Source organism: Anas acuta, chromosome 9 (genome assembly GCF_963932015.1).
Source record: "Anas acuta chromosome 9, bAnaAcu1.1, whole genome shotgun sequence".
Lineage (NCBI taxonomy): Eukaryota > Metazoa > Chordata > Aves > Anseriformes > Anatidae > Anas > Anas acuta.
The window spans coordinates 9,729,675-9,756,948 of record NC_088987.1 but is presented as its reverse complement, the minus strand read 5'-3'; the positions used below and the strand labels follow the sequence as shown (position 1 = coordinate 9,756,948).

The 27,274-nt window shown below is 44.5% G+C and overlaps 1 protein-coding gene across 3 annotated transcripts in view; it reads left to right on the top strand.

Annotated features, from left to right (window-relative positions):
• DIS3L2 (DIS3 like 3'-5' exoribonuclease 2) overlaps window positions 1-27,274 on the top strand; it is a 187,567-nt gene that overhangs the window by 51,122 nt on the left and 109,171 nt on the right. For all 3 annotated transcript variants that reach the window (XM_068691642.1, XM_068691645.1, XM_068691643.1), the window contains 3 exons: window positions 10,160-10,394; window positions 23,061-23,167; window positions 24,368-24,615. In XM_068691642.1, coding sequence (XP_068547743.1) covers window positions 10,160-10,394; window positions 23,061-23,167; window positions 24,368-24,615 — 590 coding nt within the window. The remainder of the gene's footprint in view (window positions 1-10,159; window positions 10,395-23,060; window positions 23,168-24,367; window positions 24,616-27,274) is intronic.

Genomic DNA, 27,274 nt, shown 5'->3' with positions numbered 1-27,274 from the left:
AGATGAATGACTGAGAAGACGAAGAAGCGAAGAACTATTTGAAGCACTCCTAGAGTGGGAGTCTCAGTGACGCTTCAGTGATGACTTGTTTAGGTTCCTGATGCTCTTCTTCCACTGCATGAATAAATAAGCAGACCTGGGCCGATGGAACACATCAAAGGAGGCTCCCACTGGGACATATATACTCTGAAAACTTCCATAAATTGTTCTGTAATATGACAGTTTCCAATTATGGGTTTTCATAATAAGAGGCTTATTGGCAAACAGTAATGCGAGTTAGCTGTGGAAATTTCTATTGCTTTTCTTGGCCCCGGCATGCTTCCTGAACAGTGTGTGCTTTGTCCCAGGTGTACCATTCTGGGCTTTGAAAGTGTGTCAAAACATGTGCAGGGCTGAGACCCCTGGGAACTGGCACTCGGAACCCAATCAAAAGGAGTGAAACAAGAAAGTGAGGGGCTTAAGGCACAAGCTCTGACGTGTTAACTCTCGGTTGATTTGTTTCCTGCCTTGATAAGTTAAAGTGCTGATCACCAGTAAGAGGTTTTCTTAGACGCGTAAGAAATCATTTTTTACAGAATTTGGAGAGAAGTTTCAAACCTATATAGCCTTGGGAGGTATAGATATGCAAATATCTTGGATAGCCCTTGCGGTACATTTCGATTAGTTTGCATTGTCAACCTACTTTCCTCTTACGGGCACGTGCGGGTGCAGGCTTGTTCGGTTTGAAATGTTGAATGTGCCTTCAAAGGGTATCATTGTTTCCAGGAAATATGTTTTTCATACATACTTTAAAAAAAAGAAAAAAAAGAAAAAAGGCAGCAGTGGATAATACTTTGGGTTTGTGTGAGCCAGTGGTGTGGATTTGCTTGGCATGGAAGCTCTCAAACGATACACTCGGCACAAGTAGATTCTTTTCTGATTACATGCGAGCACTATGTAATAATTACATCTTTTAAAATATATTGATTCAGGGTATTGTTGTTTTGAAGCTGCAAATGATCCAAAAGCCTGTCTACTTCTTTACATCAGCTGCAAGCTGGATGTCTTTCTGCAACAGTTTGCTGAAAATGCAGTGATTTCAGAGAATCGTATCGTTGAAGATGTAACCTTACGTTGCTCTCTTTCTCTAATCCACCCCTCTTGAGTGATTTATTCGAGGGACTGTGCATCATAGGTTTTGTCCTGGCACCCGTTCCTGTAGTGTTGCAGTGCCTGTCCACATTACCAGAAAAAGATGGCTGGGAGACAGTTTTTAAAAAAGAAGTTAAACCAAAAAGAAAAGAACACACACACAAAGAAAAGAAAACCAGTTCCAGTTAGCAGAGAGGGTTTTGCTGCCAGTGTGGATGGGGCATAATTTGATTTAAATGACTTTTGAAAAACAGTTCTCAAAATTGTTCCATGCATTTTCTTCCTGGCTACTGTTGAAAATATGGAGCCGAATATTTTCTGTGATGTTTCAAACCAATATGTTCTGGCAACCTCATAGCTGGGCCCTGTGCATTACACTCTCGTTTCCAGTTCGCTGTGGCCTGGAGTGCAACACACAGCTCATGAGATGCACCAAAGTGGGAGGTCTTGCGAGGAGCAGGCAATACAAAGACCCAAGGTACAAGGAACATTTCGCTGGGGTCCAGCAGGGAGGCTGCCAGCGTGAAGGGCCTCTTTTATGAAAAGAGTTTGTTTGTAGGAGATGGAGGAACTGCGTGTGCCTGGTTGGATTTTGTGAGCCTGACTGTGGGATGAGCGTGTAGGAGAAGGTTGAGTCCTGCGTGTGCTAAAGGTTGGATGCTGAACCAGATCTTCTGCACCTCCCCGGGGTCAAACTTTTCTCACCAGGGAGGCTTGACATACAGATGAGATGATGGGATATTGCTAAATATTCATCCCTGTTTAAAATGTGACAATACACAGCTGTCCAGGAGAGCGGTGTGTGGGTTGGGAGCCTGCGGCTGGGATATGAGGTGTCTGCTGTATCTCTGCTGCTCCAGGGACTCCTGTGTTTTGGGGAATGTGTGGGGGAAGGTCAGAGCAATAGCCATAGGTGTTCTGAAAATAGAGGCTTAGCTTTAAGCCTAGCACCAAATCAAATCCTGGGGGCGGTAGCTGGAGTGGAAAGTGCGGAACAAGTTTGTTGATCCGGCTATAATAATACACAGCTCTTTGTAATGCTGTTGGGAATCCTTCACAGGTTGGCTTGTCTACCGAGGGGATCGTAGTGTTCCCTGCGAGCAGGCACAGGGACACTTTGCTTCCCCACGTCGTCTCTCTTCTTAACACTCTCACCTCAAGAGGTCTAAATATCACACAGCAGCTGTGGCGTGTGAATCCCCTCATGCCCGGAGGTCTCCGTCACAGGTATTCCCAACTAATCCTTGGGGAAGGTTGCACAAGATGTATCATGGGGTCCCCAGGATCTTTAGCAGCTTTGTTTTTAAAGCAGTTTGGGGGTGAGGGGCCTGATATGAGCTCGGATATTTCCTCTGAAGTCCAGAGATTAGGTTTTTTTTTTTGGAGTTTTGAAGTGCTGTGATCCAAGGCGCCGGTGCTGTGGCAGCATGGGGTGCCTGTGCTGTGCAGGGAGAGACTGTTCTGGCTTTCCTGCCTTTTTAAGCAAGTGTTAGAGGATACAAAAGGCAGGAGCGTACAGACGGGGCTGTCTAATTTTGTGTTATAGGGCAACCAGATGAAGTGAACTTGGGGAACGTGTTCTGATCGTCGGACCCTGTATCCAATTGGCAGGGGTGCAAGAGCCAGAGGTGGGTGAGGTGGGCCAGGGGAGGCCAGAGATGCCACAGGAAGGGACTGAAGGGAGAGATGAGGGCAGAGGCAAGTGTCTCCTGCTTGGTGATAATTAAGTGTTGCCGAACACGTGTGGAAGCAGAGCAGAGGTGTGGGACAAGGGCCAGGGCACTGTGAGTGTGGAGCTCTGAGGCAAATGATAGGTCAGAGACCAGGCGGGGAGTGGGAAGGCCTGGTGAGGAGGCAGCTCTTGTTTTGGCTCAGGGATTCAGAAAGGTCAGGCTTGAGAATTTTCCCTGTTGATGCTTTTCCACTTGGCACTAGTTATTTGTGTGAGGGGGTAGGAGAAGGACTCAGGGAGGACATGCTAACCTGTGATGTCTAAGTACAGACTGAAGCACAGAGACAAGACGGGAGACCAGCTCAGGAATAAGGGTTACTAACGGGAACAGGATAAGCAGTGAGGAAAGGTGGCCGTTTGGAGATAATGTTCTTTGCAGTTAATTCTGCTCCTTAGGTTATCAGTCGCTTCCTCTGACCAGATTCAGTGCTTGTTTCAGGCAGGGCTGATGAGCTTCCTGGGGTGCTGGAGGCGATGTGGAGGTGCCTTGTAGCACTGGTGGCCTGCCACCTCCCACGGTGCGTAGGCTCAAATCCCCCGTGCTGTGCAAGCCCTTCAGCACTTGCTGCAGTCCCTGCCATGCTCAGGATGGACAAGCCCTGCTTGAACTGTACAGCGGGGCTGTCTGCTGGGGCTGGGCTAACCCTGCACACCCTCTGATTTCCTCAATTAACTCTGCAGCAAGCACTGGCTTTGCTGAGGGTTAGTCTGAGAGGAGAGGATGCAGGATGCTGGGGAGGATGGGAGGAGATGAGTGTATTGCAGAGCCGTCTCTGCATTTTGTTTTGAAAATGCATGTGCTGTATTGCATTTGTTTCTCTCCCACCTCCTGCAGTGGGAACAAGTCAGAGAAGAGCTCTGAAAACGCTCGGTAATTAATCGTGCTGTCTCCCCTCCACAGCTGGTGTCGGCTGCTTCTAAAAAGCCTCTGCGTACTCAGATAGTTTGCCCCTTTGAATCCACAAGCTGGATGGCTTCTGGGGGACACCTGGTAACAACGGAGCCTGCTGGGCAGCAAGTAGCCTTCTGCTAGGCAGGAGGAGAGGTTTTGGTTTGGATGTTTGTACGATTATTGCGTCCAATGTGATGTGTCTGGAATGTAAACTATAACGTGCTGTATAATATAAAATAGCTATCCTGCTGGCTGTTAGCAAGTGTTTCCAGTCGCTTAGAATTTAAGATTGTTTTTTAAAGAAAAAAAAACACACACACAACAAAAACACACAAAAAAGCAACCTGAACGCTAGCATTATCGCTATTTTAAAAGTAATGCCATGATTGCTCCTACCGAGTTGTCTTTGCCAGAGCTGTTTGATGTGTGTGAGATTACAAAGAGCAGGAGAGGTGGCTGGGACAGGTGGTTTTTCTCTTATTGGAAGTCCCATCCTTTCTTTAGCCAAGAAGGAGCTAGAGTGAGCCAGCCTTTGTTGGGTTGCCCTTTTCAGAAAAGCAAAGGTCTTCCTTGTTAATATTTATGGTATCTTGGCTCTAGCATGTACGTATGAGCTGTGACAGCATCCTCATGCTAGCCAGGCTCCATTCCTACTCCCTTGTGAGCGAACATTAGGGAACCAGGTTTAAGTGAAGCCTGTTTAATATGGCAAAAGCTGGGAGGCGAACAGATGCAGGTGTTCGCAGAATTGGTATGAAATGAGGAGTTTGTATTAGTGTTGTGGTGGCAACGGTCTTTTTAAGTGTGAGATTGCAATTTGGTCCAAAGCGCCTGTTTTCAGCTGTCTCCCTTTCGAAATAACCCCTTTCAACCTGTTTCTATTTCTCAAACTTATTGCTTAACCAAGGCTCAGCACCAGAGAAGACCAAAGGCTCTGACCTCAACTTTGCCTCCCTACCCAGCATTGCTCATAACTTGTCTACAGCTAAAGCAGAACTTGTGTTTAACCAGTCTTTATTTTTTGGAAGAAAGGCATCTTGCCTTGATTTGCAGACCTCAGGAGACAGGTTGGGGCTGAAGACCTTATTTTCCTTGTAGCTGTCCCCATGTTTCATCCTCCCTGCTCAAGATGTTTCCTACTTACCATGAGTCTGTCCTCAGCTCCTGCTTGCTCGTGTATCTGCAGCACCTTGAGGAGCCCCTTTCGACCCGTTTGCCCCACTGGAGGTAGTTACCACAAATGACTCGTCACGTCGGAAATCTTCTGGATAAGTTGCACATTTGGGGTTTGATTACTCATGAGGCGTTTTGCCAGGTTTTGACTGACTTAGTGTAGAAAGCTGTACTATATCGCTTCCGACTTTTCTACAATATCTTTATGAAAATATGCACTGCACAAGCCTAGTGTCTCCCACTGGTGCAGCATTACAAACCCAAGATTACTTTTACTGTGTATAATAGCACTCTTTATAACAAAGGGGATCCTCCTGCTGAGATTTTTGTTCATTAGAAGCCTTTCACATTCCCTTCAGTCAGTGATTTCCAAGGCAGACCCATTCGCAGGCATGTGTTGCATATTCTTAGATATTTGAGTTTACTTTTGGCTATTCTCAAGCGTCCTGGATTCAGATCAGCCTCGTTCACCAATTGGACTTGACTGCTCCTCAAGTCTTTGTCATCCGTGAGTTTTATTACCAGTGACTTAATATTTAGTTTCCGATTGTTTTGAAGGCTTGGCCTACTGCAGGCCTCTGTGGAATCCCACCAGAAACCGAAATCCCAGTGGGATGTTTTGTGTACTTGTGGGTTTCCTACTGCACGTTTGCGGCAAGGCCTTTGGGGGACTTTGGTGAATTCTGGAGTGGCAGAAAGCTGCCTCCCAGGGCTTCTAAATGACCTACTTGAGCTAATATGATAAATGCCATAAGCGTCCTCCTTCGCTGTCAAATCTAAACACAGTTAAACACTTTACGAATGAGTCATGTATCTATTTGTTGTTGCTTTTTTAAGTGAAAGCAAATGCTGGCTTTGAGTTTTTGAAACAGTTCGGCTGTGGAAAAGGACAGCGATTTTAGAAAACCGGGCACAATTAGATGTTTAAAGAACAATTTAAGGTGTTCCCTGCTTGAAGTAACAGTGATGTCCCAGAGTTTGGTGGACAAGTTTTACCTGAAAAATCTCAACAATAGGGTGCTCTGGTGGAAATGTCTAAAACTTGATATCATAGTCCCTCATTTTAATACAAGCACGTTGAGAGAAATTTCAGTCTTCGATTCTGTGTCCAAAATACCTGTAGTGAAGATTTTCCTACTTCCTTACCTGCAAGACCCTATCAGCGAAGGGGAGCATTTTGCATGAGCCTCTGTTGAAACCAATGGCCCTATGTGGAAAGCTTTTAGGCATGCAAGGTGTGTACATCCAGCTGTGTCTAGTCTAGCAGTCACCCATGTCTCCTGGTCAGTGCGGATCCACGTGTGGCTTGTAAGGATCACAGTTGGGTGAGGAATTAAAACAAATCTATTAGGATCGGGGTTATAAACTTTGAGGGTTTGGTACATCTATTGGAAAAAGCCTGGGGGTTAACAGCTCAAAGGAGATTGCAAGGCCCTGGTCTAGTTCAGTAGTTTGAGAGAGATGAAAGCCTTGTATGAGTGGCTGCTTCCTCAATGGCAACAGTTAACATCAGAAAAACCATACCTGATGTGAGAATAAACAGGCCTGGGGTTTGTCCTAGGGTGGATGGGAGGCTTAAGTGGAAAGTCTGTGAAAAGCCTGGAACTAACAGGGCGGAGAGAAGATTGCTTCTGGCAGAGAAAGCAGTTTCTCCTGTAGCTCTGAAGGTAACCCGTGGTGCTTTCAGATGCACGGCTTCCCGGTTCAGTTTTCTGTTGGAACAAATTCCTCCCAAGTAAGGACAATCGTTCATTTGATGGCTACTTCAAGGCTGGGCTGAATGCAGCGAGGTAATCGCTCTGCTGTCCAGATTGTGCAGATTCGTGCCAGGATGCACTTGCCCACTAGCTGTTTTTTATTACGTTTATGGTTGAGATGGGATTTTCATTCAAAGATCTTGTGTTCAGTCAGCTGTGACTTTACAAACCAATCACTGTGGGGCAGAAACTTGATGCTTGTTCAGCTATGGATGTTTGTTTAAAGTTGGAAGAAAATTTATTCAGCCACTATCTTGAGGATCAGACATTCAAATAAGCAATCGACTTTCAAGAAAATGCTTCTTACAAGGTATTTTTTTGATTAAGGAGCATATGAAAATAATATAACCGTGGGGCTGACATTTGACTTCCCGGGTCAGGAAGCTAAGGTTCTTCAGTGGGCTTTGACCATGCACCCGGGGGCGTTTGCACGATAGCAGGGTCACACACGTCATCTGTGTGCAGCGATGGGGAATGCCCTCCTTGGTGAGCTGCACTGGCAAAGAGCTGTGCTCTGCACCACACATGACTGTAACAAAATTACATAATTGTGTATTTGATTTGCTCTGCTTTTCCGATTAAATTCTGATATATTTATTCTGTCTGTATGCATCATTTCATGGATGAGCTTCAATTGCACAATAAGAAATAGAGTACAGTGTCATAAGATTATGTTTCCCAAAATGCTGCGTGTAAGAAAAGGTTAATCTGATGATCCAATACCCTGCTGTTTGATACAGCAGCATCCTGCGTTTGGAATCTGTGTGGTGAGCTCATGTTGGCCAGCACCAAGGAGATCATCTTAACGGGAATAATTGTATCCATTGAGCTCCTGATTTCGTGAAGCCTTACGCAGCTTTCCAGTCCTGTGATGTACAGCTTCCCTAGATTCCTGGTGTGATGTAAGCATTTTTGGGTGAAATTCCCTGCTCTGGTATGGATGAGGTCAGCCTAACTGATCGGTCTTGGCCTTGAGAAAAAAGGCAAATCCTATCACCCATGCTTGACAGCATCTGGGCATTTTGCGGCTCTGCTGTGTGTGGAGGTCGTGATTTCGTGGACTCTGGAAAACTTTACTTAAAAATCCATTTGCAAATCTGTAAGGAAATGTGTGACTGGGGGCTTAGGTAGTCCCAGCTGGCGTATCGCGCTAGCTAGTGGCAGCGGGGTGTATCCTAGCTTGGGGGAAGCATGCTAATTTTAGTGCATGGCATTTAAAAAGAAATGAGTATTTGCTGCCTTCTTTAATGCAACATAAACTCTTCAAGCATAAGCTTTTCAGTGCTGCGTCTTTGGAGAAGCGCTTCCTATCGTTCAAATATATTTGATGTTGTTAGCTGCATTAGATATAGAAAGATTTGCGATTTAGCACCAGAAACACATCCCACACTTCCAAAGAATGACTTGAAAAGAAAAAAAAAATCAGGCAAAGCCTGAAGGGATTGGAGAAAATGAACTCCTGCTGCAGTTGCACACTTGCACACATCTGGTGCAACTGAAATTTAAGAGCTGAATACATCCATATCTGACCATGGGAGGGTCCAAGCATTACTGTTGACACTAGTTTGCTTTTTGGATAGGCACACTGGCAGAGTCGCTAGCATGTGGAGCCTTGTCAGCTCTCTAATCTAATAGACTGTTCTTGCCCAGACCATCGTGTGTCAGTATTTTATGTACTGAATGTAGCCAGCTTTAATAATCGGCCATTTTCCCACCTTCTGCCAAACTTTTCCCTTTTTTTTTTTTTCTTCACAATTTAATGTTTGACTCAAAATCTGCTATGGTAACAAATTATATACATATTAAAAGGAAAAGATGGAAAGCAGAGTCACAAAAGGTAACAAGAGTTCAGAATAATGTCATCTCAGGGCTTTTTTAAAGGCTTGAATTCAACCCGGTGTTAAAATTGATTTTGTTGCGTATTGAGAAGAGATTACAAAGAAGCGGGTACTGCTTGAAAGCACTGATGTAGCTTTGTGTGCTTCAAGTTGTGAAATTCTTGCCTGTACAGGTCTGATTTGTTCTATTTGCTTTTTAATTACTAAAAAAAAAAAAAAATAAATTATGGAGCCTTTTGAATTGTGTTTTTCCTCCTTTGGAATGGTTGTCTTCAGCGAGGACCTGTCACAGCTATTTATGCTTATTTCTAATGACTCCACCAATCATTTGAAATGCAGTACTGGAAAGGATTTTTTTTTCTTTTCTTTTTTTTTTTTTTCTTTTAAGGTCCTTTTGCTTGCCTTTCTGGTGGTGGGAGTTGCAGTGGTCATGTACTGGGGTAGTGATGCTAGGGACCACAGGGGAGCATTTTGAGCAGTGAACACCAGCTGGAGAGGAGCTCAGTCACCAGGAGGGTGTTGGAATGGGGTCACCCCTCTTCTTTGTGGTTATAGCAGCTCGTGATCTTATCACCTTAACCCATGCTGATCTGCATCTTGCACCAAAGTACTGCAGCTTGAAGGAAACTTAAGCACTGCTTTAGAAACCAAAACCTGGACCTAGGTTCCAGGACCTCGAGGGTGCTTGCAGCTTGCTGTTGGTTGCATGGAGGATGCTTGTAAAAGTGTGTTTATCCAAGGTGTGAACCATTGTGATCGATACAGCCCGAGATGGAGCCGTTCCCGCGTCTGTCATGTGCGCAGAGGGATGCCATCCAGGTCTGGGCTCTGCTTTATTTGGACAGGGCTTGTGTGTGATTTCATTTGACGTGATTGTGTGTGTGGTTCCTCCTCCTCGTGTGCCATTGCTGCACTAAAACGGGGACAAGTCTGCAGCAATGGTCCGAGGTGCTTGTCTGAACTGGTGTTTATGTACGGAGTTTCTACTTCTCAGTAACTTATTTGGGAGGTTTACGTAGGTAGCAGCAATAACCGTGTGCCTTTAACAAACAGAAGCCTAAAATAAATGTAGACATTGGTGCCTTACCAAGCTGCCCCAGTCCGGTTCCTCCTCGGATCGCAGGGTGCAGCGTTCTCTGGTCTGAACTTGTTCAGTCCATTCCCAATGGCGTTGTGGCCAGAGATGTGCTTTGAGATGATCTTGGCATTCACTGGGACTCCTGGAGTTCGGGACTCCCCAGGATGGCTCAGTGTATGGCAGCAAACAACGGCCTCGGCAGCTCGCTAGGCTGTGGGGTGTCCTCCTCCATCCCTCTGCTTACTCCCAACTTCTGGAGAGCTGATTAGAGGCTTGGCAGGAGCGGTCTGGTTATGCTCTAGATAGGCTTTGGATACATTTATTGTCACAGTTGAGGTACTGCAAAAGCCATGCCATTCCCGTCGTTATCCTAGCGAGGTGCTTCTTTTGATTGTGCAATATCTGTGGCTAATTACATGGCAATTGAAGTGTGCCACCAGCCACCCACAATTCATTGTCAGCTCCTTGGGGATGCAGATGAAAACAGAAAGATAATGTTTTCATTCTTCAGTCCAGCGATTTAGCTTGCCTCTTTTTTTTAATCCCTTGCTCCTTCAGGTAATAAAGCCAGATGGTAGTGACAAAGAAACAGAAGCCACGCGTGAATCAGATGTCCCTGAGGATATGCTGGGGACTTGCGTTCCTCGAGAGACGGCGAAAGACGATGCTAAAAGTCCGGATGTCATTATAGAAGCTCAGTTTGATGATAATGAGGCAGAGCATGGACAAGACCACTTGCAGGATATGTTGGCTGATGACGTTAAGAAACTTTCCCTGGATACTGGTGAAAAGGGTGAGTAGATCAGAGTGCTGATTTAAACCTTTATTTGAGCAAACCATCGAAGTATTACTTTGTTGCCTTGCTTTGCTGCAAGATATAAAATACAAACATAAAAGCTTAATGCCTTATCGCTTCTATCCCTTTCTGCTAAACTGCCTTCGTAGTTCTGAATGGATATTAAGGACTGGGTTTTATGTAGTTTTGATTGATGCAAAGTAAATCTGTGAAACAGGAGTCACACCTTTAGATCTGCAATTCTCAGGGCTGTCTGGGGACTGCTGGTTGCTGTTTTCTTCAAAATGCTGCTGTAGCAGTTTCCTTCATCGCAGCTTGGCTGGCCAATCTATGCGTCTCAGTTTGGGGATAGGAATATATTTCCTTGGGGGCAGTTAGGTTTGTTGCTGTTTTCAAACAGTTGAGTTATGAGCAACTTAAAGATTTGGTCCATTTAAAAAGAAAATTGCTCTAAAACCTAAAGCCAATTATGTGATCTGTTTTGAAGGCAAACCTATTTCATTCCGAATCTGAATTCCATCCAAACCATCAAGTGTTGCTTAAGGCAAAATAAAATAGGCTCCCCTGTTCCAGACTATACTATGCTGCTCTTCACATGTCCTTTCTGGTACTAAATCTCCTAAGATTTCCTCTCCTGAAGAACCGTGCGTTGAAAGGATTCTGACAATTGGAGCATTTAACGTGTGCCTTCAGCTGCTGGTAAAAGATTTGCCAGGACAGATATTCTGGTGCATTCCTGATGCATGTCCCAGTCATCCAGAAAAGACAGCAGCAACTTAGGATATAAGTAGTTGTTGGTCTCTGACGAATCGTGGCGGTGGTTGTAAAGCTGCTCTGTTTAATACCTCCTATTTTCCTGAGGGATTGCTTTTGAGGATGTACAGACCTCTGCCTATACTGTTGGTAGATTTCCATTTTTCACACCCATCTGTTAATAAAAATGGAAATAGCACTTGTGTAGAAGTGTTGTAGCTTTTATGACAAAACGTTGGTTTCAGTTCATGAATGGATTCGCCACCTCACCAGTTCATGATGCTATTTCCTTCTGGTACCTCCACTGTCTTTGAGTTACTGCCAAGGTACATGAACCAACTTCCATCTTGTTCTGTTACTTTCCAATGTAAGGAAATGTTGGGAGTTAGTTGTATTGCCCACAGATGTTTTATGTAGCTAGTAATTAACCCCATCTTTTTTTTTTTTTCAGTCTTGGACACCATGTTATAGCTGCACGCTGTCAAGCTGCTGCTTTGGCTTGGCAACTCTAAATCTCCTAATGTGCTCCTGAGTCACGTGTCTGTAGCATCTCTATTTTCTACTTCTTATAGCAATGGCAAATTAAAAGTCAGAGGAATACGCTCTAGTTTGACACCAGCAATTAAAATAAATACAGATCTGTATAACTGTGCTTTCGTGTGAAGGCTTGATGGGAGTTACTTCTCTTGGTGTATCAGTTCCTTGAGATGCTCTGGAGTGACCTGTGTTGGAGGCTCTCAAATCATCTCTTAAAATCTGTGCCATCTGAGTGGTTTTTGCCATTTAGTTCTGTCCTTGGAGAATACTTGTATGGCAAATGTTAGACCAGCTTGCTGTCTACATGGTGGAAATCCAACTTATTTCTCCATTGCAGTTGTGTTAGCCAACTGTTTTCTTTTATTTCCGAGGCCTTTCCTTGTTCATCCTGCACAGGCCTTGTGGCTGGTGCGATTGTGCCAGTTAGATTTCTGCTGAGTTTGTATTTTGCTATCAACTCTTTTAATAGCTGCTTTAGCTTCTTTGGCTACACAATTCACATGGATTTTTCTCCAGTTTCTTCTTGCTCTGCTGCTTAATGCCCTCCTTTCTTTATACATATAAACTTTATGATGCTGCATTTTCTTAAGGTGTTTTTGAGCAGCTGATGATTGCTTTGGCTTGTTTCCTGTCTTTCATACAATTTCTCATATCATCGCTTATCCAGATTTTTAAGACTTGCCTGGAAAATAGCAATAGTTGCTCTAGCATCAGTGATAACTGTCATGAAAAAAGAAGAGATCCTGCCAAATTCTGCCCTCAGGACAGCCAGGTGTGGCTCAAAATGCTTTTTGAAAGGACCAAATGTGCACTTTTTCGAGGTAGAGTTCAGCCTCAGGGGATAATACCCACTGCACTTCCTAGGGCATCCGCTGGAACAGGACACGGGCATCAGGAGGCAGAGTGCTTTGCAGCGGGTGGAAGTGGCCTTCCCTGCGTGATGTGGGCCTCCCCTGGCAGCACTGCTTGGCTGCTGCTGCCCGCTGTGCTTGTTTCAAGCTAAATGTCTGAGAGCCTTTACGTTACATCCCTTCTGCTGGAAACAGCTGCCGCAGCAAAACAAAGGTGGATGGGAGATGAGACACTACAGTGGGGGAATTTCTTGCTGACACACCAAAACCGGTGCTTTATTTACTTTCTATGAGAACGTTGCATTGTAGGATTTATTAAACTGTAGGATTTATTACACAGTCATTGCATGGCCTCATGTGAAGAAGGGAGCAGGAGAAATAATTTGTGGCCAGTGCAACTTTGAAACGAACACTTGCAGGCTTTCCTCTTTTCCCCTAACACAGGGAAGTTGGAAGGCTTCAAGCTGAACAAAGATGCCATCAAAGATACTGTGTAATAAAATCAAGAACTATTCCACTGTGTTCTCATCTGTACTTCTATGTATGTGTCTATATATACATACATAAAAAGTCCCATTTATCTATGGGACTTATATGTAAATAAAAAAAAATCCAACCCAAACAAACCCACAGGTTTCTAGAGGTGAAATATAACCAGAACTACCTTAATACAATAAAAAGCACTTTTTAATCGCCTGGGGCAGGGAGGGGGAAGGTCTGGTGGGAAATGGCAAAGCCACAGTAGCTCTGCACGTTAGTAGTGATTGCTCAGCTCTCTGTGCACACACAGAAGCTCTGCAGATTGCTGCTTCTCAGTTGCAAGACATCTTTCTTCCTTTCTGACGGCAGAGTAGAATTACACAACATCTCTGTTGGCTCACTTACTCTGCTGCTGCTGATCAGAATGAACCATGAAGAATAGAAGTAGACGAGTCGTTCAAATTAGAGCACTCTGGGTCATGCTGGAAGTGCGGGCTAGTTTTGATATCTTTTCTTCACTGGCCTGGGTCCCATCCCTTACTGTGTCTCTGCTCTTCTTCAGAGCTCAGTCCCCCGTCCATCTCTAATTACCATCACTAATTACACACTGGGGTAAAGAATTTTGGCTTGGCCCTTGCTGTCAGAAGCTCTGAAGCGTGAAGCTTTACGTGTGTTGATTGTGGCCCAGGTCTGAGTGGGCTGAATTCCTTGAAGGTGTTGTCGTGCTTGGGGCTTACTGCGCTTCCATGGGACTTACCCCAAGCTGGTAGGAAGGGTTAGGCATGGTGTGCTGCAGGCTGAGAGCCGGGTGTTGGGTCTGTCTCCCTGGAGTGCTGCAGGGCTGTGCTTGCCGCCCTTCCCACCCGAAGACTCAAGAAGGGATGGGATGAACAATAGGGAAGTCCACAGGACTGAAGAGATGATCGCATTCAGCCTGTCAGCCTGCCTAATTTCTGAATGTTCTCATGCTCGTAAAAGCGTCTCGGTATTGCCTTGCTCAAGGATCTTTAAATAAAAGTTCATAACCGGTGTCGCTGTGCCAGAAGCTGTCCTGGTTAAACTAGTTCACGCTGCTTTTCTGAACCTTTCTTGCTGAGAAGTTGGGTTAAAGATTATCTTCAGAAAGGTCTCTGATCGGGGAAGTGATGAGCCCTTTTCCTCTCCTGCAAGCTGTTCCACACAAAAAGCAATATTACTTTGTTCCAAAGTTAGATTTTCTTAATGTTAAGTTCTGATAGTTGGATGTAGGTCTTTTTTAGCAAAGATGGAAATCCCTTTCCTCTAGCACATTACAATTTCAACTGTATTTCCACAGCAATAATACTTTTACATGCTGAAAAAAAAAAAGTTCTCTTTGTTCTTTCCTTACAAAGACAGCAAGAATGAGCACCCTGAGTGTCAAATCTGAAGAAGGTTTCTCAGCTCACTCACTAGTGTCCTTTAAACCCTCTCTGGAGTTCCTGTGTCCTCTTGAAACGCAGGCAAAGAGCAAGGCACAATATCCTGGCACGAGTCTGAACAATGCTGTGTACAGAGAAAACATTAATTCTCCGTGGTGCTTGGTATCTCTTGACATGTGAGTCCTTTGTGTTTTATCCTGAGACCTCAGCTTGTTCTGTGTCGCTGCTATCCAAAGAAGTCAGCCACCAGCGGGCACAGCCTCTGCCAGATCTGTAATTCTTTTCCTTAATCGTCATTCTCATTCCCTACTGGAACAGAGGTAGTGTAACTTTTATTCCAGCCCGGTGCTAAATGATAGGTTATTTCTATGACTTTTCACCGCTGTAAAAGGATTTTCCTTATGCTGCATGTCAATACGTAATAAAAAATAGAAACTTCTCTGTATCCTCCCAGCCCAGGAAAAGTGCAAGATGTTCTGTACAGAATACTTTACGATGGTGTATCCCTATACAGACCTTTGTCACATGAGTTTTGTACAAATGTGAGCTGTCTCTTGTTAAATATTGGAATCGGTTCACTCTGATAAAGAAAAATCAGCAATTGAACAGTAGCAACTACTTGTCCTCTGGAGAATGGCAGCTGTGCTCATAAAAGCGCTTCAGCCTTTCTTTCTGAAAGGATATTCAAATAAAAGTTTGTAAAACTGTGTCACTGTGCCAAAAGCTATCTTTGTCAAACTAGTTTGCTTAGCTTTTTTTTTTTTTTCAACTCTTCTCATGAGAGATCTTACTTTACCAGATACACAGAATATCCTGCTTCCCACGGGGTGGCTCGCAGCGGTAATCAGGTTGGGGGACTGGCTGCCCTGGCAGTAATCAGCGAGCTGTGTTTGTTCAGGATTTCCCCTCGCAGCTACACTTCTGCAGATCAGGGTTTGAATGTGTGAATGTCCGAGGCTCGCTCACTGCCTTGACGTAACGAAGCTTGAATAGAAATAGCTCATTTATGGGCAGAGTGAACTGACAGCTGACTCGACCAATTGTGCGATGGAAAATGGAATCAAATAGCTGGTGGTTAATAAGTAGGGTCAACAGAATTTGGGTTGTAGCTGCTACACAGCCCAGTCCTGGCTCCCTGCCTGTTCAGCGCTGGCCAGGTGAGCTCTGGTCAGTCGCTTTTCAAGTCTAATGTGACTGATCAGTCACTGGTAAGCTTGGTACAGTCAGACATAACCTAAAATTGTGCCTTCCTCTTGCAGCCTGGAGCCTTTCTGCAGTTAACGCTGTCTCCTGTTGGTGTGGGAGTTTAGGTGATGTTGCTATTTCTCTACTTGGCTGAGCCTGATGGTAAGGACTGGATGATGGTGACGAGAATCTGGACAGTCTGCTTGTCCTGCCACTCTGCTCGGGTCCCCCTTTCAGTTTTGCTGCCATGAATTCTGTGACAGACTTGGAGCCTGCCAACCTCACTGGCTGCTAGAAGGAATAAATGTCCTCCCTCCTCTTCTGAGGCTCCTGTTTACTCTGAGCACTCCTGAGGAGACTTCATGCTTCTTTCCTAGCCTGCAGCTTTCTGGAGACGGATCGTCTCCACTGCATAGCTCTCAACATTTCTAGGCCACAGCAGAGTGAAAGCTCACCAGGAAATCTTCTCAGTTACATGGCTTTTAATAGAAATCCTTGAGGTGGAACTGTCAAAAATCAGATCAGTTTCACTCTGCTGAAGCCTGGAAAACCAACAGAGAAGCTGGAGCTGTTTCAGCTGCTCAAGACAGCTCTGTATTCGTTTATCCCAAGTTCACGTTTGTGGGTCTCTGGATCTATAACTTTTTGTAAATGAGAGCATAGATTTCTTGAAGAATAAACAGTACGACTTCAGAAAAGTGTTCAATCGGTGTTGAACAAATTGGGCTTTATGGTAGCATTGATTAAATGATACAGGCTGACTAAGCCTCAGTTATTCTTTTGTTGCACAGCTGAAGCCTGCAATGGAAGTTAATGTTGTGAAAGCTTCGTATGCTGTTCTTTCCTAGTAAGTTATCTTGACCCCCAAATGACTTCTTAAGCAAGGAAAAGAAAAAAAAAAAAACACAAAACCACAACACTTATGCAATTGCGTAAGCTGAATTAGATTAAGTTCAGCATATTACCATATGTTCCTGAATTCACCTGTGTTTCTCCTTTGAGTTACAAGTTTAGGTCAAGTAAAGTGAGAGGGCATGATACTGAGAATGAATGGTGGGTGTGAAGATAAACATATTAGAGTATGGTCATTGTTAGCAGCAAGATTTCCAGGATGAATCAGATTAGGATTCATTCAGCTAACATATTTTCCATGCAATAGTAAAATTGGACACACACACTTTAGGAACAAATGCACATGCAGGAAGGAAGAACATTAAGTAGGCAAAACGGTTAATGGAAATGTTTTTGTAACTTTTTAATTTTACTTTTAATAATATAATACAACTGCATTTGTGTAGACTGCGACACTACCTGATTTTTTGGATATTTATTTCTGTTGCAATAAAGCTTTCAGCCCCCTTGTTGACTGGCAGCTTCTCAAGGATGGAAGGGGGTCAGAGGTCTGAACAGCAGTGCTGTGGTTGTAGGAATGTTTCATGGCTGCAGAGACAGATACGATTTGATCTGTTGGGGGTAGATGGCAGCTTCCCAAAATGCTGCTGTCTTTGTTAGTCAGGCTTGGAGGGTTCTGAGGAACAGTGATAATTCTGTCTCATCATTCTGCCACCTCCCCCGTCCTCCCTTGTGGAGGTGGCTAAATACAAGTAAAGAGTTACGTGCTTGGCTGCATTGCATGTGTAAGGAAGCCAGCTACACTCACCTCTTTGCATTGCCTTTGCTCTGTGTTATTGCAGATGCTTGTGTTTTTGTTGTACACATCTGTTATTGTGCCTTTCCTTTCCCTCTCTGAGGGTCTCCTCCCATCTGTGCGTCTTCAGAAATCTCCCTGCTAATCATCCGAGTCTCCCGATCCTTGCCTTCAGTGAGCCATTGGGCATGCAGATGTGTGAGTTCAGGTGGTTAGACACGAACAGCTGTGGCAGGGTGAGTCGTCTTACTCAAAACATCTCCGAGAAGTTACTTGTGCTCCTTTGTCACGCAGTCCTGTGATGAGACTGCTCGGCGATGCCACGTGGTTTGGAGCTGCTCTGCTCTTATACCTGCGGAGCCTTCTTGCATTGCACACGGGAGCTGCTAGGCTGATTTTGGACAGGCTGCACTTGCTGAATTCCAAAGCTGTTGGCTTACCAGGCGTGTCACAGTCAACTGTGCTCCCTCCAGCACAGGTGGAAAGCTCTGTGTGTGTAATGCTCACAGGATACCGCTTCGTGTGTGGTATTTTCCCAGCCTATTTAAAGCAAGTTCTAGTTCTGGATAGTGTCGGGTGCCAAGCGAAATGGCCCTTTCGCTGCCCGAGTAGTAAGAGGGTTTCAGGTCAAACGGTGTTGTGCTGGTGCTGTTTCTGCTGAGCTGCTAACGCTGAGCACACCTCTAACCTCAAACAGAGGAGGTACAGCTGAAGAGGGCACCTTGTCACCTAAAGTACACGTGGCTTGTGTGATAACGCTGGCTGGCCCTCTCTCTCAACTTCTGAACCCGTTGTTGCTTTTAAATTGAAATTCAAATTGCGTAGAAGGGAAGCAGCCTCAGAGAAGGGGGATCCCCTGAGGTTTCGTGGCAGCGGGTGGTTGGGAGGGTGAAGAGGCTTTGCAGTGTGCTGGACAAGACTTCAGAGAGGTCTCGTACCTGTGGGCTGCAGGCTTCACGCGGGAGAAATCTGCTGGGATTGGGAGGAGCTCAGAGCTCCTACCTCTGTAGGTACCGAAATAACTTTCCAGGAGCTGAAGTCATCTGACCAGGGACAGGTGTTTTTAAGAAACTGGATTCTTTTGCTTGTCTCTCAGAAAATTACATTTTGGTTTATCTGGTGATGGAGTATGCATGTGAACCATTGGTTAGTACCAGAAATTTTGTGTTTTGGAGGAAGAACCTGTTCTGAGCCAATAAATAACCAGTGACACAATGCGAAGAGCCCATGTACCATCTTCAGGAGCAAAATGTTTTATTCTTGTTATTGCTCAAATGAAGATCATGCCACAATAGCTCTGTGCACATATACGGCAAACGCGTGGGTGTTTGAATGTGTTGCTTTTTGGTTTAAGGGAGTTTTCATTTCCATACGTCTCCTGTGTTGGTATAGAGAAGCTCCAAGAACACATCCTGTTGAATGTGACACACAACCTTTGAGACGATATTTTTAATCAATTGAATTGTTTTACATTGTTTTCTGCGTGCTTGGTACTAAAACATAATCTGCTGAAAACTGCTTATTGAAGACAACCTAGGTGTTGTTGCTTGGTTAGGAATAGGCTTTGCTCTTCAAAGGTTTACAGATGTTCTGGTACTTGAGCACTAAACTGAAAAGCAGCATTTTCTTTTTCTTAAAAACTTCATACCACTAACATTGCCTGATTTTTTTTATTTTATTTTTTTTTCAGAAATGCCCATGTAGAGTAAGCCAACTAACTTCTCAAGTAGATTTTTTTCTAGCTGAAGTAGCAAGCTTTGAACTTTTTTTTTTTTTTAAATTGTTTCTTTCCATCCAGGGAGAGAAGATTTTTTTCCAGTGGGTTGTTTTTGAGATCTGAAACTGTGATATATTTTCATCTTCAAGTGGATATTGCATCTTTAATTATATTCTTTTTGGACAGAATTGCAGATTTCCACAGTGACCAATGCAAACCCAGTGAAAATAATTTTGCATCTGTCACAAGTAATCAGAATTCTAGTTTGAGTTTTGGTCACCTTTTAATGTCATGGTAATTTAATTGTAAAAGGAAATTTGGGGGGCTTTAGAAAAAAAGTTTGACTAGGAAAGCCTGTCAGAAAATGTAACTGTGTTGAAGCTGCCTCAACTGATCTCTTACAGAGGGAGGCAAATTCCACAATGTTCTGGATCTACTTTGTTGGTAATAACATAACTAATTTGAGTTGCTTTTTGTATCTAGTGCCTATTTTTTTTTTTTTTTTGAAAGTAAGACTATTACCGTTTTGGTTTGTCAGATAATCGCTGAAAGGAAAACACTGAGATTATAATGCAGTTTCACTGGATCCTAGTTGCTGAAGTGTTTTCACTGTAAGATAAGCTTATGAAGTATTGCCCAAGCTAACATAGTAAATCTTTCTCAGAAAACATGTCTTTGCCCAGGGTGGAAATATTGAATGGTCATTGGATAACCACTACGGTAAAGGGGTCAGAATAATTCATTTTTAGTTTGGCGTAATGCAAGGAGTTTCTTCCCACCTCCCCTGCTCAAAACCCTGCTCCTCTCTCAAGTCAGCTCTCCTTCAGGACTGCCTGCGTGGCTCTGCCCATTGTGGGAGATGTTTGTGTCTTCCAGCTCAGATCTTCTAGACCACCGGCCCTGCCACCTCGACTCTGCCCCCACCTACACATCAAATTCCAGCTTCACTGAGGATCAGGCAGATGTGCAGCGAAGGAGAGGCACTTTCAGACCGCTTTTAGGAGACTCAGGTGGCAGACTTGTGGCAGCTTCTCTGTCATGATACTTCAGTTGAGACTGAGGTCTCTGTGCAGTAACTTCACAACTGAGCCAGGAGGCTTTTGTGGATATGGGTAGTTCTTTCTGAGCAGAGGGGTTTGTCACAGGGAGCCCTCACTGCTGACGGAGACCTCTGAGCATTAGATGCAGCCCTGGTACCAACAGAATTTTGACCTCAAAAAGAGCAGATGCAAGCTATAAGAAAAGTCCACCTCTCTTGGCCCCAAAAGTAGAGTTCCTTGGGTGTCTGCTTTCCTGTCCCTAGTTTCAGGAGCGTTGCCCGTCAGTAAATGTATGTGATGACCTTTTAGATACTAAAGTTGATTGAGAAAGATGGGTACGAATAAGTAGATGGCTGGGGTTTACTTTCTTTTCTTTCTGTTGATGGTATAGTTGTAGATCCTAGCCTCTGTCTGATGGAGTTAGTAGAAACTCCAGGATTTTTTGGGAGGGATGCTGAAATTGGAGAGACCCCGGAGGAAGAAGGTATTCTCCAGTCAGCCAAAAAAGGCCCGTGGTTGATTTTGGCTGTGAAGGAAAAAGGCAAGCTCTACCATGTGTCGCAGCGAGACTTCAGATGCCTTCTGGTACCTGTCCTGAGTTCACATGGGGCTCAGCTTCAGCCCAGTGGGGTGAAATGCTGCAGTCCTGCCTGCTCTTTGTCCCGAGCAAAAGACACACTGGTGACCCATTTGTGGTGCTCCCAGCGACAGCCCCTCCTGGTGGTTCTGTGCTTTTGAATGCGTGTATGTGATACCTCCCAAGGACGCAGCTGCTGGCTCCTTTTTTGACTGCTTCTGTGAAAAAAAATGCAAGCAACTTTCTGGAGAGATGGGAATTGGAAGGAAAAGTGGAAAGAAGTCAGTGTTAATAAGGCCGTATTCCTCGAGCATGGTGCTTTTCTCATTCTTGTCTGTTGTGCCTCGAGTCGGTGCTGTCATTCTGCTGGGCTGGGAAAGCAGTGAGTGCAAGTCTTGCTTTTTCCAGACACGTTTAGATCTGGTTCCTCTCCCAACCAGTATGTGCCGTGCAGTGGGGCAGTTCATTCCAGTAAAGCCCTGGGCTTGTGTCAGGTGTGTCTGCGTGCCCGGCCTTTGGAAGGCTACCAAGCTCTCATTGCCCTCTGTGCCTGCCAATGTTTCTTTGTCTCAGATCGTCCCGTTCTTTGTCCGAGCTCTCTTTATGGCTGGCACACCATAAACCCTTGACTATTAACTGATGGCTTGAAAATTTTTAAGAAAACAGAACGGCTCCTTGCTCTTTATTTTTTGCTAACCAGTTTCCTGGTACAACCTCTAGCTGAGAGTGATCTTAGAGGAGGTAAGCAATGAGGTGTGTAACTTGGATATCTCCGCTTTTTAAACTGTTTATAATTATCCAAACAATTTTATTTCCAACTTGTTTGTCACCGTGAAACTCTGTGGGGGATTTATCCCTTAGTAACCCCCGTTTTGGCAAACCTGAGTTCATTCCAGCAGGAAGAGTGCGAGAGAAAGGGGTTTGCTGCTGTTACTGCTCCTTGCTTTTGGGGAAAGTAGATTTTTATTTTAAAACCGCTGAAATATCTGCTTGCTCTCTTCTCATCCTTGCCGGAAAGACAGTAAAGATGAAATATATCTAAACAGGGTCACTCAGATACTTCACAAAAAGATGATCTCAGAGGAGAGCCCGAGTCTGAGGAGCTCCACATCAGAAGGCAAGGCTGGGGGTAATTAGCAGCATATGAGAACCGGAGTTTGTCATTAGCGTGGTAGCTGTCGCTGTCAACCGACTGCTGGTGCAGCATTGCCCCAAGGCAATCCAGGCCGTCCGTGACGGCGGGACCATCTGCGAGCGTGCCCTCATGAGGGGGCTCCGCAGCCGTCCCCCTCGGGGCTCCACACAGGCCCCCGGTGCTGTCGGCAGCTGCTCCTTCCCCTCCCGGAGCCGTGAGGCCTTCATCCGTCATGTCACCGGCAGCTCCCCGCCAGGGTCCCCGTGGGACAGATGGGCGTCATCTGGGGGCCTGGGTGTCACCGCTGCGCTCCTCGAGGCCTTCTGGCGTGCGTGTGGTACGCGGTCTTCAGCGAAAGCTTGCTTTATCTTGTGGCTTCTGAGGGAAGCAGTGACAGCTACGTCCCTTGAAACTCGCAGCTGGTGACGCTTTTTAAGAAAGCAAGCTTCTTCTGAACGCTCGGGGCCTGATTTTAGCACGTGCATGCACCGCATCTGCCTCGAGCACAAGTGGAAAATGGCAGCCGTCCTTCAGGAGCCCTCCAGAGAAGAGCACGTCCTAAAACCACTGTCAGACCAGTAACAACCGTGGGCTCTCAGAAGTCGTTTGGCTCACACGGGGCTGGTTCCAGCCCTCTCCGTGGCAAAGATCGCTTTACACCAATACAAAAAGCATTCGGTGTGCCAGCAGCCAGATACTCTCATTGTGAAAATTGTGAGCTACAATTTAGTTGGCAGTTGATTTAAATACTCCTGGTATCTGTTGAGGGAGTTTCAGGGGGAAGGAGTGTGGCTGTTTATCATACGCAGCAATTACTTTCGTAAGACTTTATAATAATCCTGTTCCACAGCTGCAGAGGGGCAGCTTCGTAGATGTGGCTTCAGCTTCTAAGATAAACATGCACTTTATAACCTTGCATAACATTTGTTAAGGAAATTAAATATTAAATGAATGTATGTACTTAAAGGACTATTTATATAACATTAATGACTCCAACTAAGAAATGCCAGGAAATTAATACGGTTCTTAGTATTTAAGAAATAGAACGATTTTTTTCCGCCATTTTCTTTATTATGGCTGATATATCGTGTTTGTGAAGTTTGGGTTTGTTTTGAATCTTGTTTTTCAGCAGATCTGCATGATAAGTGAACATATATCTATTTTTTTTTCTAGTCTGGAGATATAATTGCTTAATCCTTAGTTATTCAAGCACTTAAGATCTTTCTCCTTTCAGATGAGTCTAATGCATGCACCTTGTATTGTAATTTAAAGAAAAAGTCCAAAGTAAATGTATGAAGGAAATGTGCTACAGTAACTGTTGTGTTTCTAATTTGATGCAGTGAAGGCTGTTGGGATCGGCGCTGTGCAGAAAACAAAACAAGATGATGCACCCAAGGTGAATGATCCCAGGCTCCTCCCGGATAAGTTTCTTCAAAGGACAGCTAAGGTAACTCCGTGGGGAGTGGCAAGCATATGTGTGTGCTCCCAAAGCCTGAAGGAGACCAGCATTGGCCTCCCTGTAGCCTCCATTTGTTGATCTTTGAATCACATTCTCTGTTTCAAAGAGAGTAATTGTCCAATCTGATAAAACTCAAATGTCGTGTTATTTTTACTGATTATGCTAGTTTAAATTCCCTTTGTTTGTTAGGCAAAATTACTTAGCAAGATTCAGGAAAAAAAAAATTGGATACTAATATGAGTGTCAGAATATCCAGAGTTGTCAGAACTAATTCTTACAGACTTTGGAAAGGCTGTTAGTGCTGTTGGTTCAAGATTTGAGCCAATCTTTGAATGTTAAGAGACCAGAAAAAGACTACTGGGTCAGGTTGGGTCAGGTCTTCTCCACGTCTTGTGCTTTCCTTTGCAGCCTCTCATTCTGGTCCCTGTTCTGGGCTGGGCTGCCCGCTGGTCTCATCCAGCGTGGCAATTCCAGTGCTCAGAATTGCACAGAGGTGCAGCTCCTGAAACCTTCTGGAAGGACTCATCTGTATAAGTTTAGGAAATCAGCTATAATATTTCTGTTATCCAGTGATTTATTATGGTCTACAAAAATATAGCCTGGATGAACACCTCTCTGGAACAATTATTTAATGATATTGTAATTTATTATTCTTTTCAAAGCTGTCTTGTATAAAGGTAAAATAACCCCTAACTTCAGAAAGCACAGAGGAGAGAACTGCCAAATTCCCCACAGCACATCCTTTCCTGTGGTTAGCATTGGATCCGCCAGAGGCACCGTTTTTGGACTGGCCTGTTCTGCACTGAATGTTGAAATCACAGGCCGAGGATACAAATGAAAGATTTTACAGGAGTTGCTTGTATGTTGTGGCTAATTCCCTGCATTTGGAAGCATCTGCTTCGTGTCTGGTTTTGTTCTGTAATCAAGAAAATTGCTGTGGAGAGCTAGCACTTGGAAGGCACTTAGCTCTTCTATAGCCATGAGCAAGATAGCAAGGAAAATACATTGTAAATAGGGGCTCAATTAAAAAAATGCATGCACGCACATACACACAGACAGTGAAATATAGGATATAGGCCATGTGATTTTTTTTCCAGCTATGCTGCTGAGGCTCTGTGTATTCCTATTGTGCTGCAGAAAGTAAGTTTCTCTCAACATACTAACTATAGAAAGCTTTGTCTCTTCCAGGTGGTCTATATTTTAGAAAAGAAGCATTCCCGAGCAGCTACAGGCTTCATCAAGCTTCTGGCAGACAAGAATAGCGAACTCTTCAGGAAGTGTGCCATGTTCTCACCTGTGGACCACAGAGTGCCAAGGGCCTACGTGTCTTTAGCTGATTGCCCTTCAGACTTTGTGGCCAGACCTGAGGACTATTCAAATATGCTCTTCATCTGCCGGATAGTGGACTGGAAAGAAGACAGCAACTTCGCAACAGGGTATGTCGCTGCCGTTGGGAAGTAGACATAAATGAGATTTTTAGTCAAGAGTTCTTGGTCTCACTTACTTTGCATACAATAGAGACATGAATCTGTTAACAAGATACTTGTGTGTCTCTTGTAGTTAGTGGACGAGCTCAGGTGAGGCTAAGGATAGCTTGTTGCTAGTTATGTCTTATGGCTATGTAACGTTAACTTCTTTCAGTGCTTGCTTCAGTGTGTTGGCACATCACAGCAGTAATGAGTTGTATGGTCTTTGCTCAGACAGCTTGCAGACTAAAGGGAGCACACTCAGGTACTTAGCCTGACCGGCACAAGCTTTGTAGGGTGCTGGCATCCTTTCAGTTTTTCATGCTTTATATAAGAAGAGTACAAAGTGTGTAGGCATTTCACTGCCAGAGCAAGAAGGTCAGTAGCAGCAAGGCTCATATGGTTTTCAAGCCTTTGCTGTTAAATAGAAAAGTCCCGAATTTTGTGGTATTTTAATTTGCATTGCTTCAAGGAACGATGTTAGAAATCAAGAATCTTATCTGCTCCTGAAGAACTCTGTGCTTTTCAGGAGGCACTATAAAGCCATTGCTGTCAAGAGTTCAAAACACAGGCACTGCTGTGAAGGAGGGAGGAGGTTTTAAGCCAGGTTACTCAAATAGCCTGTGCTGAGCTGGATCCAGATTGCAAGTTCATTTTGTCTTTCCTTCATGAAGACTGTGTAGTTCTCAACTTTTTTACTCTTTCTTGGGAACAGCTGCTGTGTGCCAAGCACCCACCTGGAGCAGCCACACAGTTTCCTATTGAGAGGGCCTCAATAAGTAATGGTGGACATTAATAAATCTTTTTAGTTATCTTGGAAAAAAACTGATTTAGTTGGTGATCCAGAGTAGTTAGCTCTGACCTGTGGCAATGCTGTGGCCAAATTTTAAAGGTGATTGCGATCTGGATGTAATCTGGAATATATACAGTAGTGGGAGTTGGGCAGAAAGCCACTTTCTCTTCCTCTTGCAAAACTGTTGTGACGGGGTAGCACAGATGATGTACAGTGTCAGCACAGTAGTGTTTAGAGTCCTCAACTCAAACTGCTGGTAAAACTTAAAACTTACATAAAGCTTTTTTTTTTTTTTTTAATTAACTGTGTTGGCAGGGACCTATCAGCCCTAAAACGAAAAGTAAAGTAAACTAAACTGAAGTCCCTGTTTCCCTGAGGGTTGTTTTTGTTTTGTTTTTTGAGTTCGTTATCGTTTGTGGCTGCTTTGTGTGCCCAGTAATAGCAAGTTTCACATGTGCTTCTTGAGAGCCACATGAGCGGTTAGGTCACTCCGTATTTCCTAGCTAAACTGCTGTGCATGAACTGAAGTGGCCTCCCTTTCAGCCCCACTTAACTTGGGGCTGGCTGTGCTGTGAACTTCACTGTGACTAAGTTTCATACTGGCAGAGGTTTTTTGTCGTCTGACTCCAACAGAGAAAAGGCTGGAGGGTGATTGTACTGCTTGACATCTTGTCATGAACAACCCCCTTTTCTAGTAGAAACAGGGGAAATTAGGAGGATGGGCTAATGTCTTTCTTCTTTGGTTAACGCATGTTTCTTTATTTTGAGCTTCTGACAGCATTGTATATTCTCATCTGGATATTTTGGTAGTTTCCAAGATGTAAAGGGTGTTGTCAGGAAAGAAAACTTCAATGATTGTCTTCATACATAGTCGTTTCCTTTGGGACTCAGCTGCACTCCAGTAAGTGCCTTGTTGAGATGGGAGCATAAAACCTTGGTGACCCGTTTTGTTTTTTTTCTTTAAGGGGTAAATATGTGCTTGTGTAGACACTGCAACACAAGGAAACCTCTTGAAGGTCCCAAAAGTTCATGTTTGTTTTTTGACAAAAAACAACGTTTATAAGCTGGCCATCTTGCAAGTCACGGCCCACCTGAAGGAGAAGCGAGCAGGTGACCAGCAGCTCATTGCATGCTTGGCTTTCTGAACTTTCATGGCCTGATGGCTAGGTAAGGAAGCTGAAGCCCCAGCCTCAGTTTTGTTGACTGGAGAGCTGTCACCACATCCTCCTGGGTCTGTTTCTTCTCTGATACAGGCACAGCCAATTTTGCAAAGTTGTTGTGGCTCGTTTGATAGAATGGGCCATTAACATAATGGTTCCTGAGCAGGCAGTCAAGTGAGTTTTCCTTCCTGTTCTTGTTGCCCCTCGTAGCAGTGTCATGCTGTTTGGGTTCAAATGTTCCTACCCCCACTGCCTGCACTAGGGGAATCGGAAGGATGAGGCACTTGTAGCTCCCTGTAGCTCTGGGGACAGTCCCTGCTGTGACAGTGTGCCCCTTAGTTCTATCCCACAGACTTCATGTTATGCCTTTGGTGGTACCACCACGGTTTTGAAGGTGTCTGGACTAAGGAGCCTGTGGATCTTCATGCTGTGCCATGGAAGTCTACTGGCAGTGCAACAAGGAAAACTCCCGCTGAAGTTGGCAGTAATTTCTCCTGGATGTTTTGGGTGTTTTCAGGTACTTTCCATCCTGCAGCTGAACTCCCGCAGGCTGGTCGTGCACCTTCCTCGCTTTCCTTTTCCCTTGGGAATTTGGGAGCTTGAGCTGTGTTTCCATACACATACTGTCTATGTTCTAGTCTTCAATTTGGCCGTGTGTTGCTGGAGTGTGGTTGGC